Here is a 17,188-nt window from a genome sequence, read left to right as displayed (position 1 = left end):
GTATGCAGAATTCAACAGAAGGTTTCTTCTTCTTTCACCATGAGTGTCTTGAAAAGACACAAGCAGAATTTGAATCCCAGATGTGAAAGAGGAGAGAACACAGCCCTCATGGCACTGTGAGGGTTCCTGGAGTAGCATGACAGAGCAGCTCAGCAGCTTCAGATGCTTTTACTTGAAGGTAGCAGCAACCTGATCCAGAGGACCAGAACATTTCAGACAAAGATTGGTTTCCATTGAAAGACACTACCTAAACTCTCACACAGAGCAGCTGAGTGGAGGAGAGCAGCACAGGGCAGCTTGCAAAAGGCATCAACTCAGGCTTCTTACTCAATGGATCTTTGGATGAGTCTCACACAAAGCAGCTGAATGGAGGAGAGCAGCACAGGGCACTTGCAAAAGACATCAGCTCAGGCTTCTTACTCGATGGATCTCTGGATGAGGCTCACACACACAAAGCAGCTGAGAGGAGAGCAGCACAGGGCACTTGCAAAAGACATCAGCTCAGGCTTCTTACTCGATGGATCTCTGGATGAGGCTCACACACACAAAGCAGCTGAGAGGAGAGCAGCACAGGGCACTTGCAAAAGACATCAGCTCAGGCTTCTTGCTCGATGGATCTCTGGATGAGGCTCACACACACAAAGCAGCTGAGAGGAGAGCAGCACAGGGCACTTGCAAAAGACATCAGCTCAGGCTTCTTACTCGATGGATCTCTGGATGAGACTCGGTGAAGAGAGTTTAGTCTGAACTCAGTGCTGCTGGAGGGGCAGTGTGGTTTCAGAGGCAGTGCCAGGAGGCAGAGCAGGCTGGTGACTAATTCCCTGCTCTCCACCCCTGCAGACAGCACCGAGGTGGAGTGCAGCCCGAGCTCGGAATCCACAGATCAGAGGAAGCTGATGGAGGAGCTGCAGAGCCGCTACCGGCAGATGGAGGAGCGCATCACCTGCCCCATCTGCATCGACGACCAGATCAAACTGGTCTTCCAGTGTGGACATGGCTCTTGCCCAGACTGCAGCACATCCCTCACTGTCTGCCCCATCTGCAGGCAGGCTATCCGGGAGAGGATCCAGATCTTTGTCTAAGGATACGCTTGCTTCCCTCCCCATTCCCACCTCCCTCTCTCCCTCCTTTTTGTTTGCATTTTAGATGAGAAGTGCTAGTCAGGCTGATGTGTTTGGCTGCCTGCAGAGCCATCCTGAAAGAGGGAAGCAAATAACTGCTGTGACTGGGGTGGAGGTGGAGGGAGTCCTCTCTACTTAGTGTCGTACAGCTGAGGAGCGGTGCTTGAGGGCAGGCAGCTCCCTCACCCTGTGCTGCTGCTCCGTCAGAAGGAGCTGATCTCAAGACTGACCTGTCTGCTGAGGGCATAAGGGACCTTCAGAGCAGAGGTGGACAGACTTCCATTTGCAGATGTTTTCAACAGCATCCAGCTGCAGTGACTGCATCATGTCTAGTGCTCTGCAGCAGCAGATTTGCATCCTCACCTTGCTCTGAGAGGAGAAGCTGTCAGAGGATGCACCTTGTACCTTGGCAGGCCGTGGCAAAGCACATGCTTGAGCTTCACCTGAGCAGGTGCCAGAGGAGATGGGGGTCGTGGTGTCAGTTCTCCTTGCTGCCTGTCACTGGTAGGGTGGTGATGTCCTAAGAGCTAGCACTTGTGAGCTCCACAAGAGCTTGGAACCCACAGAGGCAAGCCTGGATGTGATGAGACCCTAAAGACAGAGTGTGTGCCTTAGAGATAAAGTAGTGAACACTGATTGGAGAGGATCTGTTGTTACAACAAACATTTCTAACCTCTAAGTGACACTCTTCTTCCATGTTTTATTTTGTTGGTTGGGGGTTACTTTTTTGGGGCACAAGTGTGTGTTTTCAGAGACTTCCTGAGCTTTCTATCCATAATGCCAAAGGCAGGTGTTCAATACTCCAATCAAAGTGTAAAGATAATAAATAGTCATAATTAAGACATGAGAGAGTCAAAAAAAAAAGGGATTTTTTTTTGGGGGGGGAGGAGGAGGAGGTTCTGTTTCTTTGTTTTGCAGCAAAACTGAATTAAAAAAAATATCTATTTTCCTGAGCATTAAAATGAATGTACAAACAGCAGCTGAGATATGGAGCCTGCTCTGTTGTGTTTCCCAGCTGTCTGACTCAAGAGAAGTGACCTCCTGAGTCCATCCTCTGTAAAGTGACTGTTGGAAGGGGCAAGCTGTGGGGCCACAGCTGTGTACCTGCAGAGCTTGGGGATGTAAAGCCTTGGTGACACAATTCTGCCCAAACTGTCCTGCTCTTTGTTGCCTCTGGCAATATTGAAACCAGACAAAAATCCTCTGGCCCTCTGCTGCCTCTGTTTGCTGGCAAAGCTTGGAAAGGCATTTTGGACTTGATGGGAATTGTGTGGATGTTACAGGAGTATTTAGTGCTGCTGCGTCGCCATCCCTTGCTGTGGTTTTGGGTCATCACCTCTGCCTTCTGTAGATCACAACCTCTGGCTCCTCTAGGGGCAGGTGTTGGGAGTAGCTCTGAAGAAAGAGACTTGAGAAGCTCACCGTGAGCTGGCAGTGCCCTCATGCAGCTCAGATGGTGAATCATCTCCTAGGCTGCATCAAGAGGAGTGTGGGCAGCAAGGCAGAGGGGATTCTGCCCCTTCACTCTGCTCTGCTGAGCCCCCACCTCGGATGCTGCATCCAGTTCTGATGTCCCCATCATAAGAAGGACACAGCTGTTGGGGTGAGTCCAGAAGAGGCCACGAAGATGATCCAAGGGCTGGAGCACCTCTGCTATGAGGATGGGATGAGGGAGCTGAGATTGTTCAGCTGAGACCCCACCTTGAATGCTGCATCCAGTTCTGATTTCCCCTTCGTAAGATGGACACGGAGCTGTTGGGGTGAGTCCAGAAGAGGCCACGAAGATGATCCAAGGGCTGGAGCACCTCTGCTATGATGATGGGATGAGGGAGCTGGGGTTAGTCAGCCTGGAGAAAATTCCAGGGGGACCTTAGAACTGCCTGCCAGTGCCTGAAGGGATCCTTAGTGTGATTCCTTTAGAATAAAGCAGACCTTTCTCCCACCTGTTTGCTGTGCAGCAAACAGAGGTACAACAGGGAACACCTGCTGGTTATAGCAACAGGAAGGGATTGGAAGAGAGGCAAGGAGATGTCAGAGCAGCAGGCAGGTGCTCATTTAAAGGCAAATTAGTGGGGCTAGTGAGTAACTTTCTCTTAGATGCTGGTTGCCGGTTGAAGGAGGCTGACAGGTCTGAGTGAGCTCAGAACTCCCTGTGTGTCCTTTCTTCCCTGGGGAGCTCCCTGTCTGTGTGTCCTTTCTTCCCTGGGGAGCTCCCTGTCTGTGTGTCCTTTCTTCCCTGGGGAGCTCCCTGTCTGTGTGTCCGTTTTCCCTGGGGAGCTCCCTGTCTGTGTGTCCTTTCTTCCCTGGGGAGCTCCCTGTCTGTGTGTCCTTTTTGCCCTGGGGAGCTCCCTGTCTGTGTGTCCTTTTTGCCCTGGGGAGCTCCCTGTCTGTGTGTCCTTTCTTCCCTGGGGAGCTCCCTGTCTGTGTGTCCTTTTTCCCCTGGGGAGCTCCCTGTTTCCCCTGAGGCTTCTGCCATCCCCTGAAACGCAGCTGTGTACCTTGCAGCAGTGTGTGGCAGTGGCTTTGGGAGGGAGAGATCCTGCTGAGTGAAACTTGAAACCCAAGAGGGCAGCTCCTCTTCTGCTCAAAGCCAGGGTTTCTAAAGCACCTCCTGGGGAAGTGTGCCTGAAACGCCACACGTTCCAGACAGCAGGAACCCGAGGGAGTAGGGAGAGGGAGAGAGTGGGGTTTGAAAGGCAGAGTCAGTGTGATGGTTTGGGGGTTACCCCGCCCCCCCACACTTTTGAATTTGCCCCAGCTAACTCAGACGGACCCTGGGAATATAGATGAAGCAATTTATTTACAGCTAGCAGAATTTACAAGCAGCTATTTACAATATATACAGTTATATACAATTATATACAGAAATATACAAAGGATAAACAATACAAAAGCACAACTCCCCTCCCAGAAACCTGAGTCCCCAGGAGGGGCTCTCAAACCACCCCAACACCTCCCCCCGGCCCTCTCAACCTTACCCCAGTTCTCAGGAAGAAGAGAGGTGCAGCCAAGAGGTTAGGGAGCAAGGTTAGTAGGAGCAGGGTTAATGAGATGTGACCAGGTCTAAGGCAAAAGCAAGAGTGAGAAACAAAATGGAGAATGTTTTCTTCTTCTTCCCAGAGTTCTCAGCGTGACTGTGAGAGAAGTTGACATCAATTGTTTTTCATTTCACTGCCCGTTATCTAGTTCTTGTACCAAAACATTCTAGCTTGCTTCAAACTAGCACAATCCACCCCTGTCTACTTCGCTCAAAGTATCGCTGAGAATTATCCAATCTAATCTAAACCAATATTTACACTAAAACAATATATACAAGTTCAGTTCACACTTCAATCAGATGTAGGTGATTCAAAAGCTCAGAACAGGGACTCCCAGGTGATGTTGGGTTCGTGCTCACGTACTGTAGATTCTATCGTAGATTCTCTCAGTGTTGGGCGCCGATGTTACCTAGAACAGAAAACTCCTAACAGCTTAATTTAAACTCTCTCAGCTAAGGTTAAATTTCTCTGTGGAATACACTGGATTTCACCATTCTCCTGCATTACCCAGTATGTATGACCAGGACCTTCAGCAGAAACCACCCCTCGGACAGGTTTCCCTTCGCCCGAAGGAGAAAATACCCAAACAGTTTTCCCTAACAGATTCTTTTCACGTACAACAGGAACTTTATCACCGTCTACTGTTTGGACCAAATCTGATTGTGCAGGTCCTGCTCTGTTTACTGAACCTCTACTATTTACCAACCAGGTAGCTTGTGCTAAATGTTTGTCCCAGTTTTTCAGAGTTCCACCCCCCATGGCTTTTAGGGTGGTTTTCAGCAAACCATTGTAGCGTTCAATCTTCCCTGAAGCTGGTGCATAGTAGGGTATGTGATAGATCCATTCAATACCATGCTCTTTGGCCCAGTTTTTCACAAGATTGTTCTTGAAATGAGTACCATTGTCTGACTCGATTCTTTCTGGAGTTCCATGTCTCCACAAGATTTGTCTCTCCAAACCAACAATGGTGTTATGTGCAGTAGCATGTGGAACTGGATAGGTTTCCAACCATCCAGTGCTGGCTTCTACCATTGTCAGCACATACTGCTTGCCAGAACGTGATCGAGGTAAAGTGATGTAGTCAATCTGCCAGGCTTCACCATACTTGTACTTTGACCATCTCTCACCATACCATAAGGGTTTGATTCGCTTAGCCTGCTTAATAGCAGCACAAATGTCACAGTCATAGATGACTTGGGTGATAGCGTCCATGGACAAGTCAATTGACCTATCACGAGCCCATCGGTATGTTCCATCTCTGCCTTGATGTCCAGATGAGTCATGGGCCCACCGAGCTAAGAACAGCTCACCTCGGTGTTTCCAATCAAGGTCAATGTCAAGTTCAGAGTTGGTATCAACTTGAGCAATCTTAGCAGCTTGATCTGCCTTCTGGTTGTGTTGATGTTCCTCAGTTGCTCTGCTCTTGGGCATGTGTGCATCTACGTGCCGCACCTTCACTGGAGTTCTCTCCAGCCGTGCATCAATGTCCTGCCATAGTTCAGCACACCAAATAGGCTTTCCTTTCCTCTGCCAACCATTCTTCTTCCAGTCCTTTAGCCAACCCCATAGAGCATTGGCTACCATCCACGAGTCGGTGTAGAGGTAAAGGATAGGCCAATTCTCACGTTCAGCCACATCAAGAGCAAGTTGAACAGCTTTTACCTCAGCGAACTGACTGGATTCTCCTTCACCATCTTTTGTTTCGGTAACTCTCCTGGTTGGACTCCAAACCGCTGACTTCCATCTTCGCTTGTTCCCAACAAGACGACAGGAACCGTCTGTGAACAAAGCATAGTTCTTTTCCTGATCAGAGAGATCACCATAGGGAGGAGCTTCCTCAGCACGAGTTATTTTCTCCTCTGGAGGTTTGGAACAGTTTGTGCCTTCCGGCCAGTTGGTGATCACCTCCACCAGACCAGGTCGGTCAAGATTACCCATTCGTGCTCGTTGGGTTATCAAAGCCATCCATTTAGACCAGGTTGCATCTGTGGCATGATGTGGTGATAAACCTTTGCCCTTGAACATCCAGTTTAGAACTGGCAGTCTAGGAGCTAAAAGCAATTGTGACTCAGTTCCAATCACTTCAGAAGCTGCTTTCACTCCCTCATAGGCTGCTAGTATCTCTTTCTCAGTTGCAGTATAATTTGTCTCTGAACCTCTGTAACAACGTCCCCAGAAACCAAGTGGACGTCCACGTGTCTCATTTGGAGCTCTCTGCCAGAGACTCCAAGTTGGACCATTATCACTGGCAGCCGTGTACAGAATGTTTTTAATGTCCGGACCAGATCTCACAGGTCCCAAACCCACTGCATGGACTACTTCTCGCTTGATCTGATCAAAGGCTGCTTGTTGTTCAGGTCCCCACTCAAAATTGTTTCTCTTACGAGTCACATCATGCAGAGGTTTGACAATCTGACTGAAACCAGGAATGTGTAGTCTCCAAAATCCCACCACACCAAGGAAAGAAAGTGTGTCCTTCTTACTGGTGGGAACTGCCATGGTAGAGACTTTGTTGATCACATCCTGAGGAATGTAACGGCGACCATCCTGCCACCGCACTCCCAGAAACTGAATTTCTTTGGCAGGTCCTTTGACCTTGTCTCTCTTAATGGCAAAACCTGCTTGCAACAGAATGTCAATGATTTTGTTACCTTTCTCAAAGACTTCCTTAGCAGTTTGGCCCCACACAATGATGTCGTCGATGTACTGGATGTGCTCTGGAGCTTTACCTTTCTCCAGTGCATTGTGGATGACTGAGTGACAGATGGTTGAGCTGTGTTTCCACCCCTGAGGCAAACGGTTGAACTGGTACTGGATTCCTCTCCAGGTGAATGCAAACTGAGGCCTGCACTCCTTTGCTATGGGAATAGAGAAGAAAGCATTCCCTGGGGAGCTCCCTGTCTGTGTGTCCTTTCTTCCCTGGGGAGCTCCCTGTCTGTGTGTCCTTTTTCCCCTGGGGAGCTCCCTGTTTCCCCTGAGGCTTCTGCCATCCCCTGAAACGCAGCTGTGTACCTTGCAGCAGTGTGTGGCAGTGGCTTTGGGAGGGAGAGATCCTGCTGAGTGAAACTTGAAACCCAAGAGGGCAGCTCCTCTTCTGCTCAAAGCCAGGGTTTCTAAAGCACCTCCTGGGGAAGTGTGCCTGAAACGCCACACGTTCCAGACAGCAGGAACCCGAGGGAGTAGGGAGAGGGAGAGAGTGGGGTTTGAAAGGCAGAGTCAGGAAGAAGAACCCAATCTGCCTCTTGATTATGTTCCCACTAGTCCATGCTGCCCCCAGGATTTCAGGAGCTGCAGATAGATGACAGACTGTGGCTGTGACCCACCAAAGAGCAACAGCAAAGCCTCTCCACCCAGGTAAGCAATTCTTACTCTGCTACAGTCACACCTGTGTGCCGAGAAAAGCTTCTCCCTGCTTTCCTTGCTGAAGCTCTGCTCCCCACGTGGCTGTGGCTGGGCTGCTGACCTCCTACCTAGGGTCAAGACCATGTCTCTTTGGTAGGAGGAGGTCAGGCCAGCGCAGGCATTTGTGTGAGCTGCAGCTCCAAACTGACAGTTAAGCAAACTATTCCATTTTCCTTGCCAGCTGGAGCAGGCCTTTGTTTTCAGCTCATTTGCTCTCCAGCAGACCATGGACTTTTCTAGGAACATCAGCAGATGCTGATCACGAGGGGCTGCAGGAGAGAAAGTGGGAGAAATGTTTGGGGACTAAAGAACATTCTTAGTCTCTCCCTCCCTGGGGAATGCTGCTCCCTGCTCCAGCAGATACAAACTGTTTTAGTCCCTGACCTGCTTAGGAACCATGCAGGGCTGGTGGGTGGGTGAGTGGGTGGTTTCCCCACCCCTTCCCAGTTGTGAGATGAAGGGATAAATATTTAAGTGCCTTTTAAAGTGAGAGCTATCTGGGGAGCTGCTAATTCTTTTCAGGCAGGCCACCAAAGAGCCAGAATGTGGTAAATCCCATTCAGCTGTGTGCAGTCCCCTCCCCTGCCTGTGGTTTGGAGCTGGGCTGATGCCCTGCAGCTGAAACTGATGCCTTGAGCCATCAAACCTGATCAGATGTTGGGTCCTTCCTTCCTCACCTCCACGTTGAACTTCCAGTTCATGACAGGGGAAGCTAATGGAAGCAGCTTGTTCTGCTGCTGCGCTTAATCCATGAGTAAAGAGGTTTGGTGGGAAGTGGGGTTGGTTTTGGACAGTCAGGCAGCTGCAGTTGTAGCACTAATTGTTGGGTTTGGTTGAGCACCTCTTAGGATAAGTTGTAGGATAGGATAAGTTGTAACAGGTTGTTTTGGGGACTTGAAGCAGTGCCAGTGTGCTTTGGGTCTGCCACACCAGGGCTAACCTTCCTCTTCAGTGTGGCAGGTGTAGCAGAGAACCATTCAGAAGTAGTGCTGAAAGTAAGGTTTCAGATGAACCATGGTGAATAAACAGGAGCAGAGCAATGCTGAGAGTGCTCCATGGGAGTGAGGCAGCATTGCTTTTTGAGCTGAACCTCACCCTTGCCACGGTGGCTGTGTGGTGTGTGTTACACAGCAGCCCCACTTCAAGCAGTTCAGCAACAAGGGTGAGAAGAGCAAAGCAAGAGTGAGGTGATTTCACAGGCCAAGTGACTGTGCTGTGCAAATAGCCCAGTCCTTTATGTTCTTCCTAGTCTCTGCTTGCCCATTTTAGGTTTTATCCAGCATTATGCAACATCCATTCCCTTCTGACAGCTGTTTGGAGCCTGCTTTCTCTTGTGACACACACTGCAGGCAGAGCTCTCAGGCTATGCATCCCTGACTGGTTGCTTAGGAAAGCCCAGCTCCATACAAATGCTGTCCAGGTCCTGGTCACTGCTGCTGACAGCAGAAAGACAAAGCAGTCAGTCCTGTCCCCTGCCTTCTTTGCCTGTTCCCCATTACACCATATGGATTCCCTCAGTGTCATGTGTTCCACTGCTTTTAGACACTGGGCAGAAAGCAAAGCCAGGAATGTTTTTCTGTCCAAATATAGTTAGGATGACAGTTTTTGCCTCTAGTCCAAAGCAAATATCTGCACTAGAGAACCTGAGACCTCTCAAATTCATCAGGGCTCTGCAGCTCCAGCAGCAGTTCTCTGCCCTCCTAGCAAAGCAGCCTGCTGGAGGGCTCAGCCTGCCTGAGCAAGCCCCCAGAATAGTGAAAGACAGAGAGAAAACTTTGAGAGCTCTGACTAACCTCTTGCCCTTGGCACAGGGCAACCCTGGCTCCCAGGAGGGGCTCTGGGGAGTGGTCTGAAGCATCTGAAAAAGGCTTAAAATGCAGCAAGGGCTGTAGGTTTGAGGCCACTGCTGGCTGCATCTGAGCCCTTTAAGCACAAGTATCTCTTGGGAGAGCCATGGTATGCCCAACCCAGGGCAGGGAGCAGGGATGAAATGTCAGCAGCTGTGCACTCTGGTCCCAGTAGTGGTTGAAGTAGCTACAGAGGAGAGCTGTGCTTGGAGTTTAACCACCACAGTTAATGAACTGGGTGCAAACCTGGAGCTTCCCCTTTGTACCAGCAGTGACGCTGAGGATTCTGGCCAGAGCTTGTGCTCCAAACAGTCTGGATGCACAGAGACTGTAGCAGCAGCATTGGTAGTGTGGACAGCATGAAGCCTGGGCCTCCCTTAGCTCCACAAGCTGCATCCCTAAGCCCTGAATACCTCAGCATAAGAGCTTTCCTCATCTGACTCTCATTGCCATGATAACTGAGGTTTGTCTTGGCCTCACTGCTGGTTTCTGAGCAAATATTTGGCCTCAGAGCTTTGAAAGCATTCTGCAGCCAGTGATTTGGTGAGGCTGGATGCACAGGCACTGGGTTGCCATGTGGATGGGGGGGGGAAATGAGCTGTGTGCTTTCCAAGAAACCCTGCTTGCTTGCTTCTGATCCAGCAGGGTGTAGCCTGCTTGCTACCTTCTCAGGGCAGCAGGATCCTGCATGTCACAGAGGTCCTGAATCAGCTCTGCAGCTCAAGATTCCCATGTGGTACAGGAAGATAAAAAGCTAATGCTGAGTGTGGGCTCTCTCCTCACTCAGAACCCTTCAGGAACTCATGGGAAAGGGTTTTGGCTGTGTTAGTCTTTGTTAGCTGCACGAATAAGCACTCAGAAGCAGTGAGGTCCTGCAGAACTGTGCTTTTAGGTACAAACTCGAGGAGGACCTGGCTGTTTCATGCTTCACAAAGCCTTCTGCTTTCTTTACACTGGCACAAAGGCCATTCTTAGCTCTCTCGGGCAATGAGGGGGTGTGAGTGCTGTGCTCTCTGCTTTCAAACTCGCTGTTTAAGGGGATTGCACAAAGCTAAGGTGCTAAGTGGTGCTTGGAAGATGTCAGGCTCCTTGCTCTGCAAGATTCCATGCTTGACCTCGGGCAATGCTCTCCTGCAGAGCATCGTGGGGCTTAGCCTGTAAGGTGCAGTAATAGCACGGTCCTACTTTGAAGATTAAATGCTCTGAGAGGCTGTGAGGTGCTCAGGTGCTCTGGCCAGGAGCAGGAGGCTGTGTAACAGGGCATGAATCGAACTCTTTGTCCAGCACTGCTGCCTCTTGCCCTGTGGAAGCTGGGTGCACTTAACACAGCTGACACTCACTGTTCTTCCAGCACTCTGTTTGCTAGCAGCAGTTGTCTTTCAAGGCTTTAGTGGAGAAGAGCTCTTGGCTGAAGTTTCTGAGCCCAGTCCAAGGCAGGTTCTTGGTTCAAGGCTCCTTCTCTGCAGATGTGTTCTCATCACAGACCCTGATAGGGAACTTGAGGCATTGCTAAGTTCAGGAGTGTTGTTAGCAGTTCCTTACTTCCTGCTGTGGTCTGCTGCTTAAACCACAAGTGGAGGTGATCTTGCACTGTTCCCTGGAGCTCTGGACAAAGCCCTCTGAGTGCTCATGCCCAGGCTGGTTCTGTTCTGCCAGTGGTGCTGCAGAGGTGTGACTGTGCCTAGAAAGCTGCAGCCAGCAGCTGGGTGAGCCTCAGACTGCTGCAGCTGCCTGCTTTGGTCCTCAGGAGTTGGAGCCCCCTGCAGAATCGCACTGGGATAGGGCTTGGAGAAGGGATCTCTGGAGATCACCCAGAGCAGGGTCACTCAGAGCAGGTTGCCCAGGATGGCATCCAGGGGGTTTTGGAGTGACTCCAGAGATGAAGGCTTCACCATCTCTCTGGGCTTCCTGTTCCAGTGTTCTGCCACCCTCAAACACATTCCTCCTCGTGTTTAGATGGAACTTCTATGTTCAAGCTTGTGCCTGTTACCCCTTGTCACTGGGCACCAGTGAAGGGTGACTGGCCCCATCCTCCTGGCACCCACCCTTTAAGGATTTATGACTGACACAGTCTGCTCTCCTCCAGGCTAAGAAGCCCCAAGTCCCTCAGCCTGTCTTCACAAGGGACATTCTCCAGTCCCTTCAGCATCTCCTAGCCCTTTGCTGTACCACCTCTAGCACTTCCCTGTCCTTGAACCAGGGAGCCCAGAACTGGACACACTACTCCAGATGAGGCCTCACTAGGGCAGAGCAGAGGGGCAGGAAAACCTCCCTTGACCTGCTGGCCACACTCTTCTTCATAGACTCATAGAATCAAGCAGGTTGGCAGAGAGCTCCAAGCTCCTCCAGCCCAACCTAGCACCCAGCCCTGCCCAATCAACCAGACCATGGCACTAAGTGCCCCAGCCAGGCTGGGCTTCAACACCTCCAGGGATGGTGACTCCACCACCTCCCTGGGCAGCCCATTCCAATGCCAATCACTCTCTCTGTGAAGAACTTCCCCAACCATCCAGCCTGTACTTCCCCCAGCACAACTTGAGACTGCACCCCAGGATGCCATTGGCTTTCTTGTGCCTTTTGCTTTCTGTTCTTTCTCTTCCTCCCAAGTTCCAGCTTTCCTCTCTAATTCTACCCATTACTTCATTTTGTGTTGCTGCAAGTCCTGTCCTCCTCTTGCCATCTGAACAAGAGCTGCACTTTGTCCACTCTGCAGGAAGTCAGGAAGGTGGAAAAAGTCAAACTTTGCTGTACACAGGCCCATTGCTCATGTTTATTCTGAGCTGGTTAGCAGGCCAGCTTTAGGCAGAAAATACATGAAACAGACAAGATGTTGCAAGCTCTGATCATGATCTAGGGGGAGAAACTATCAAAATGAAACCATTGTTCCTTACTAAACATGCAAGGAGTTTCTGAAAGCTCTCAAGTGCCTCTAGGAATGTTTTGTACTTGTTGCTACAGGACTATCCCCCTCCCTGCTGTTTGCCTGTGAGAGGAGGAGATTGCAGAGCTCCTTTTCCTCTGGTCAGAGCTGTTCAGCTAAGGACACCTCTGCCTCAGCAGCACTGAGGGTCCAAAGCTGGAGGATCAGACAGCAAAGTGCAGCTGTTTTGAGAAAGCTTTTTGAAAGGTCCTGAGCTGACTTCATGACTGCAGCCTGGAGATGCCTCAAAGGAACCAATAACTGCTCTGCAGGTCAAGTCTTTCTCATAGAATCAACCAGGCTGGAAGAGAGCTCCAAGCTCAGCCAGCCCAACCTAGCACCCAGCCCTGCCCAACCAACCAGACCATGGCACTAAGTGTCCCAGCCAGGCTTGGCTTCAACACCTCCAGGCACAAAGACTCCACCACCTCCCTGGGCAGCCCATTCCAATGCCAATCACTCTCTCTGACAACAACTTCCTAACAACATCCAGCCTAGACCTGCCCTGGCACAGCTTGAGACTGTGTCCCCTTCTTCTGTCCCTGGCTGCCTGGCAGCAGAGCCCAACCCCACCTGGCTACAGCCTCCCTGCAGGCAGCTGCAGACAGCAATGAGCTCTGCCCTGAGCCTCCTCTGCTGCAGGCTGCACCCCCCCAGCTCCCTCAGCCTCTCCTCACAGGGCTGTGCTCCAGGCCCCTCCCCAGCCTTGCTGCCCTGCTCCAAACACCTTCCAGCACCTCAACATCTCTCTGCAATGGAGGAGCCCATTCTGCCAGGCTCAAGCTGAGCTCCCCCAAACCAATATGACCCTGAATATATTTATCAGCACAGCAACCTCTTACTGAGGAGCTCCCAAGGACACAAGAAGTTTGCAGGTCACTGGCCTAAGTGGTCACAGAAGAGGGAGCTTATGTCTGCTTTTGTCTTGTAAACCTCCCACCCAGAGCAAAGTTCCCTGAGCAGAGCAGCCCTGCCTGTTCTCACAGCATCTCTCTCTTCCTGCTGCTCCTGAGGACAGCCCTTGACAAATGACAGCTCTTCCAGCATCCCAAATGAAACATTCCAAGGGCATGATGCTGGCTTCTGCATTCCTTTTTTTCTGGCCCCCTCCCCCAATTTCTTATTTTTTTTCTTTTTCTCTTCTCTTTTTTTTTTCTCTCCCCTGCATAAAGCTGACAGCTGCAGATTTGTCCTCTGTTGATTAGGCAAAGAAAAGAGTTCATGTCCATCCCAGCTTGTTTCACTTTGCTGCTTTGCCTCAGCCAGCCCCTTTCAGCTGCAGTAATATGATATCCCTTGGCAGAGGCTGCCAGAATCTTTTGCACGTTGGGAAGAGGTTTAATGTAAAGTCTACTTTTTTCCTTTTTTTCTTCTTCTTCTCCTTCTTCTTTTTGCGTTTTTAGAACTCTGGAGGTTCTGCACAGCTTTGGCAGGGACTGCTCACACATGCAGCTGTGAGCAAAAGCCTTGCCAATGCACTCTGTGAAGGGAATGTCTTAATCTCTGCCACATCTCCCTCTCAAAAAAAAAAAAAGGCTCTCAGAACGGCATGGATCAGGCAGAAGAACTTTCTGCAGGCAGAAGGAAGAGCTTCCTCTCAGGTGACAAGGAAAAGAGCAGTGGCTGTAGGACCCTTGTGGGATTTTTGTGCTTGGTCTCTCTGGTGGCTTTGCTGGCTGTTGTAGGAGATCCAGCTGGAGCTGCTGTTCAGAGAAGTCAGGTAGGAGCAAGGATCTCCTTCTCAAATGCTTGCAAAGGGAGCTGGGGATAGCCAAGCTGTGTCTGTCCTTTCTGGAGCAAGGATCTCCTCCTCAAATGCTTGCAAAGGGAGCTGGGGATAGCCAAGCTGTGTCTGTCCTTTCTGGAGCAAGGATTTCTCCTCAAATGCTTGCAAAGGGAGCTGGGGATAGCCAAGCTGTGTCTGTCCTCTCTGGAGCAAGGATTTCTCCTCAAATGCTTGCAAAGGGAGCTGGGGATAGCCAAGCTGTGTCTGTCCTTTTTGGAGCAAGGATCTCCTCCTCAAATGCTTGCAAAGGGAGCTGGGGAGAGCCAAGCTGTGTCTGTCCTTTTTGGAGCAAGGATCTCCTCCTCAAATGCTTGAAAAGGGAGTTGTGGGTATTCCAGCTGTGTCTGTCCTTTCTGGAGCAAAGATTTCATTGTCAAATGCTTGCAAAGGGAGTTGGGGATATCCAAGCTGTGTCTGTCCTTTCTGGAGCAAAGATCTCATTGTCAAATGCTTGCAAAGGGAGTTGGGGCTAGCCAAGCTGTGTCTGTCCTTTCTGGAGCAAAGATCTCCTCCTCAAATGCTTGAGAAGGGAGTTGGGGATATCCAAGCAAGGATCTCCTTCTCAAATGCTTGAGAAGGGAGTTGCATGTCTGTCCTTTCCAGAAGGTGGCTGCCTTCAGGAAGCAACCTGAACAGGACAGAAGTAGCTGTTAAGGCAGCAAGGTCTGTGTATGGTTGTTGGAGTCCTTCTTTGCAAAGGATCCCAGAAGCAGCCATGAATCCAGGCAGAATCAGGTTAGCAGAGCTGTGGGTGCAGGCTGCAGGCAGTCAGGCACTGAATGCACTACAAGGTTTGGGTTGTGTTTTCTCTCAGAGCTTGGGCTGTTCTCTTGAGGACCTCTGCTCTCAGTGTGATGTGGCATGCAGACACACTCCTAGGAGCTCCAGAGGTAGGGTTCATGGTGTAGAGTCCCACCTGGGAGGTAACACTGGACCCAGAGAATCCTTCAGCTGTAGGAACTCTTTCATGGTCCAGCCATTAGCAAGATCTGCTGGGACAAGCTGGTGTTCAGGGGGGAACTGGAGCAAGGCTCTCAGAAGCTGGTCTTAGTTTTTGCTTTCAGCTGAATTGTAGCTTCTCTTCAGTGCTCACAACCTCTCCTGCTCTTTGTGAAGGTCCTGGCAGTAGCACCTCCTGTTGCATCTCGTGCTCAGGGCTCTTAGGAACAAAACTCTGTGACTTGGTGCTCGTTAATGTTTAGACTGAGGGGAGCTGCATGGCTGGGAGAGAGAGAGGAGAAGTAATTCATTACAACTCAATTAAATTAGTGGAGGTCTGGCTGCAAAGGGCCAAGAACACAGAGCAGGGATGCTGGCCAGTGCCTGCCTTTGTCTTTGCCTAAGTTGGTGTCTGTTGCAGTTGCTGAGGGGGAAAATTGAATCTCCTCTTCTTCTGGTACCTCCCAAGCCCTTGGAATGTTTGAGACTAACCCACAGTCAAATGGGTTTTCTCCTGGGAGCAGCTGACCTCTTCTCAGTGCTCTCTATTCCCATAGGCTTGGCTCTTTGGCATCCAGACAGATCTTTTGATCCAGATTTATGCTGTGAGATGTTGAAGTGGGTCACAGTTTCTGTCGGGATGCTGTGTCTGAGCTCCAGCAGCTTGTGCCTGCTGCCCCACCCTTCCCCACTTTGTCTGGCAGCACAGCCCTGATCAGAAGCATCCTGGTGCACCACTGGGAGGGAGGACAAAGCCTGGGGAAGGACAGACTCAACCCTCTGCATCTTTCTTGCTCTAGTGAGTGGGTTAGATGCAGGTTTCAGTCGTGCTTGGACATGGAACTCTTAGAACAGGTCTGGAGGAAGCCATGAAGATGCTTAGAGGGTTGGAGCACCTCTGCTGTGAGGACAGGCTGAGAGAGTTGGGGCTGGTCAGCATGAAGGAGAGAAGGCTTCAGGGAGACCTTAGAAAAGCTTCCAGGATTTGAAGTGGGCTACAGGAGAGCTGGAGAGGAACATCTGACAAGGACATGTTGTAGCAGGACCATGGGTGATGGCTTCACACTGGGAGAAGCTGGAGCTAGATGAGACATTAGGGAGAAATTCTTCCCCATGAGGGTGGTGAGAGACTGTAACAGGTGGCCCTGAGAAGCTGTGGAGGCTCTAAGCCTGGGAATGTTTAAAGCCAGGTGGGATGGGGCCCTGAACAGCCTGGGCTAGTGGAAGTGGGGGTGGAATTAGGTGATCTTTAAGGTCCCTTCCAACCCAGACCGTTCTGTGATTGTATTTCACCCTCTGCTGGTGTAACTGAAGAGCCCAGAGGCAGAATGGGCAGTGTGATGGGGAGATGCTGGTGATCTGGGCAGCATCTGGTAGCTGCTGATTCAGACATCTTCTCTTCTCCTCTTCTCTTGCTCTTGGCTTGCTGGGAGCCCAGGGCTTTGCTGGTTTGGCTCTTGGAGCCTCAGCTTTTCCCTCTCTTGCCTTCTCTGCGGTGAGAGTGATGCAGCTTGTGTGACATCACCACTGCACTCAGTGCTGAGCAAGTGTCTTGGTGCCTCTGGAGCAGAAGTGACTCAGAGACACTCAAAATCTTGGTCCTGAAAAGGGGAGCCAGAGCAGGAAGACTTCCAGAGGCCTGTGTTTGGGTCCCACTTTCGTACCTCCACTCCTCAGGACTAGAAGGCTTTTACAGACGTGTCACAGGATGGGATGTCTGTTGCTGTAGGATGGCTTGAAGTGCACTCCAGGGTTTCCAGAGCTCCTGTTTACTTTGAAGGCTTTTCAGCTCCATAGTGCAGCTCTCTGCAGAGCTCTCTGCACAAAGGGTTGCCTGTTTTACTCATTTGTCCAGCATTTCAGTTCTGCTCTGCTGAAGCTGGAGAGAAAGAGCAAAGGAAATGAAAACTCTCCAGGAGGAGCTGCAGCAGTCGCTGTGGCCAGGAGCCTGCTGAGGCCTCATTTCTGCTCCATCTGTGCTGCTCTCCAAGAGGAGCATGGAGCAGCTGCAGTACCCTGCTCTGGAATTAGGCAGCAGCTCAAGAGAACCTACAGCACTGATCCTTTGTCCTCTTGCCTTGAGGAGTGTCACCCACTTCTTCTCTTTGCATGGCTGAGTGAAGAAACGCCTCAAG

The 17,188-nt window shown here is 50.7% G+C and overlaps 2 protein-coding genes across 9 annotated transcripts in view; both read left to right on the top strand.

Moving 5' to 3' along the window:
- Window positions 1–2,100, top strand: part of MIB2 (MIB E3 ubiquitin protein ligase 2) — a 54,487-nt gene extending 52,387 nt beyond the window's left edge. For all 4 annotated transcript variants that reach the window (XM_064171733.1, XM_064171732.1, XM_064171729.1 and 1 more), the window contains one exon: window positions 841–2,100. In XM_064171733.1, coding sequence (XP_064027803.1) covers window positions 841–1,082 — 242 coding nt within the window. In that variant the 3' untranslated portion in view covers window positions 1,083–2,100. The remainder of the gene's footprint in view (window positions 1–840) is intronic.
- A 603-nt stretch (window positions 2,101–2,703) lies between these two features.
- Window positions 2,704–17,188, top strand: part of MMP23B (matrix metallopeptidase 23B) — a 25,022-nt gene continuing 10,537 nt past the window's right edge. The window contains exons 1-2 of one of the 5 annotated variants that reach the window (XM_064172218.1): window positions 2,704–2,724; window positions 7,421–7,513. In XM_064172218.1, the coding sequence (XP_064028288.1) occupies window positions 7,458–7,513 (56 nt within the window). In that variant the 5' untranslated portion in view covers window positions 2,704–2,724; window positions 7,421–7,457. Of the gene's footprint in view, window positions 2,725–3,203; window positions 3,250–7,334; window positions 7,514–13,509; window positions 14,049–17,188 lie in introns of those variants that run through there. The other 4 variants (XM_064172217.1, XM_064172219.1, XM_064172221.1 and 1 more) reach the window with 4 other exon arrangements.

Source organism: Pogoniulus pusillus, chromosome 36, assembly GCF_015220805.1.
Source record: "Pogoniulus pusillus isolate bPogPus1 chromosome 36, bPogPus1.pri, whole genome shotgun sequence".
NCBI lineage: Eukaryota > Metazoa > Chordata > Aves > Piciformes > Lybiidae > Pogoniulus > Pogoniulus pusillus.
The sequence above is the reverse complement of the archived record's forward strand: the minus strand, read 5'-3'. Positions and strand labels throughout refer to the sequence as shown.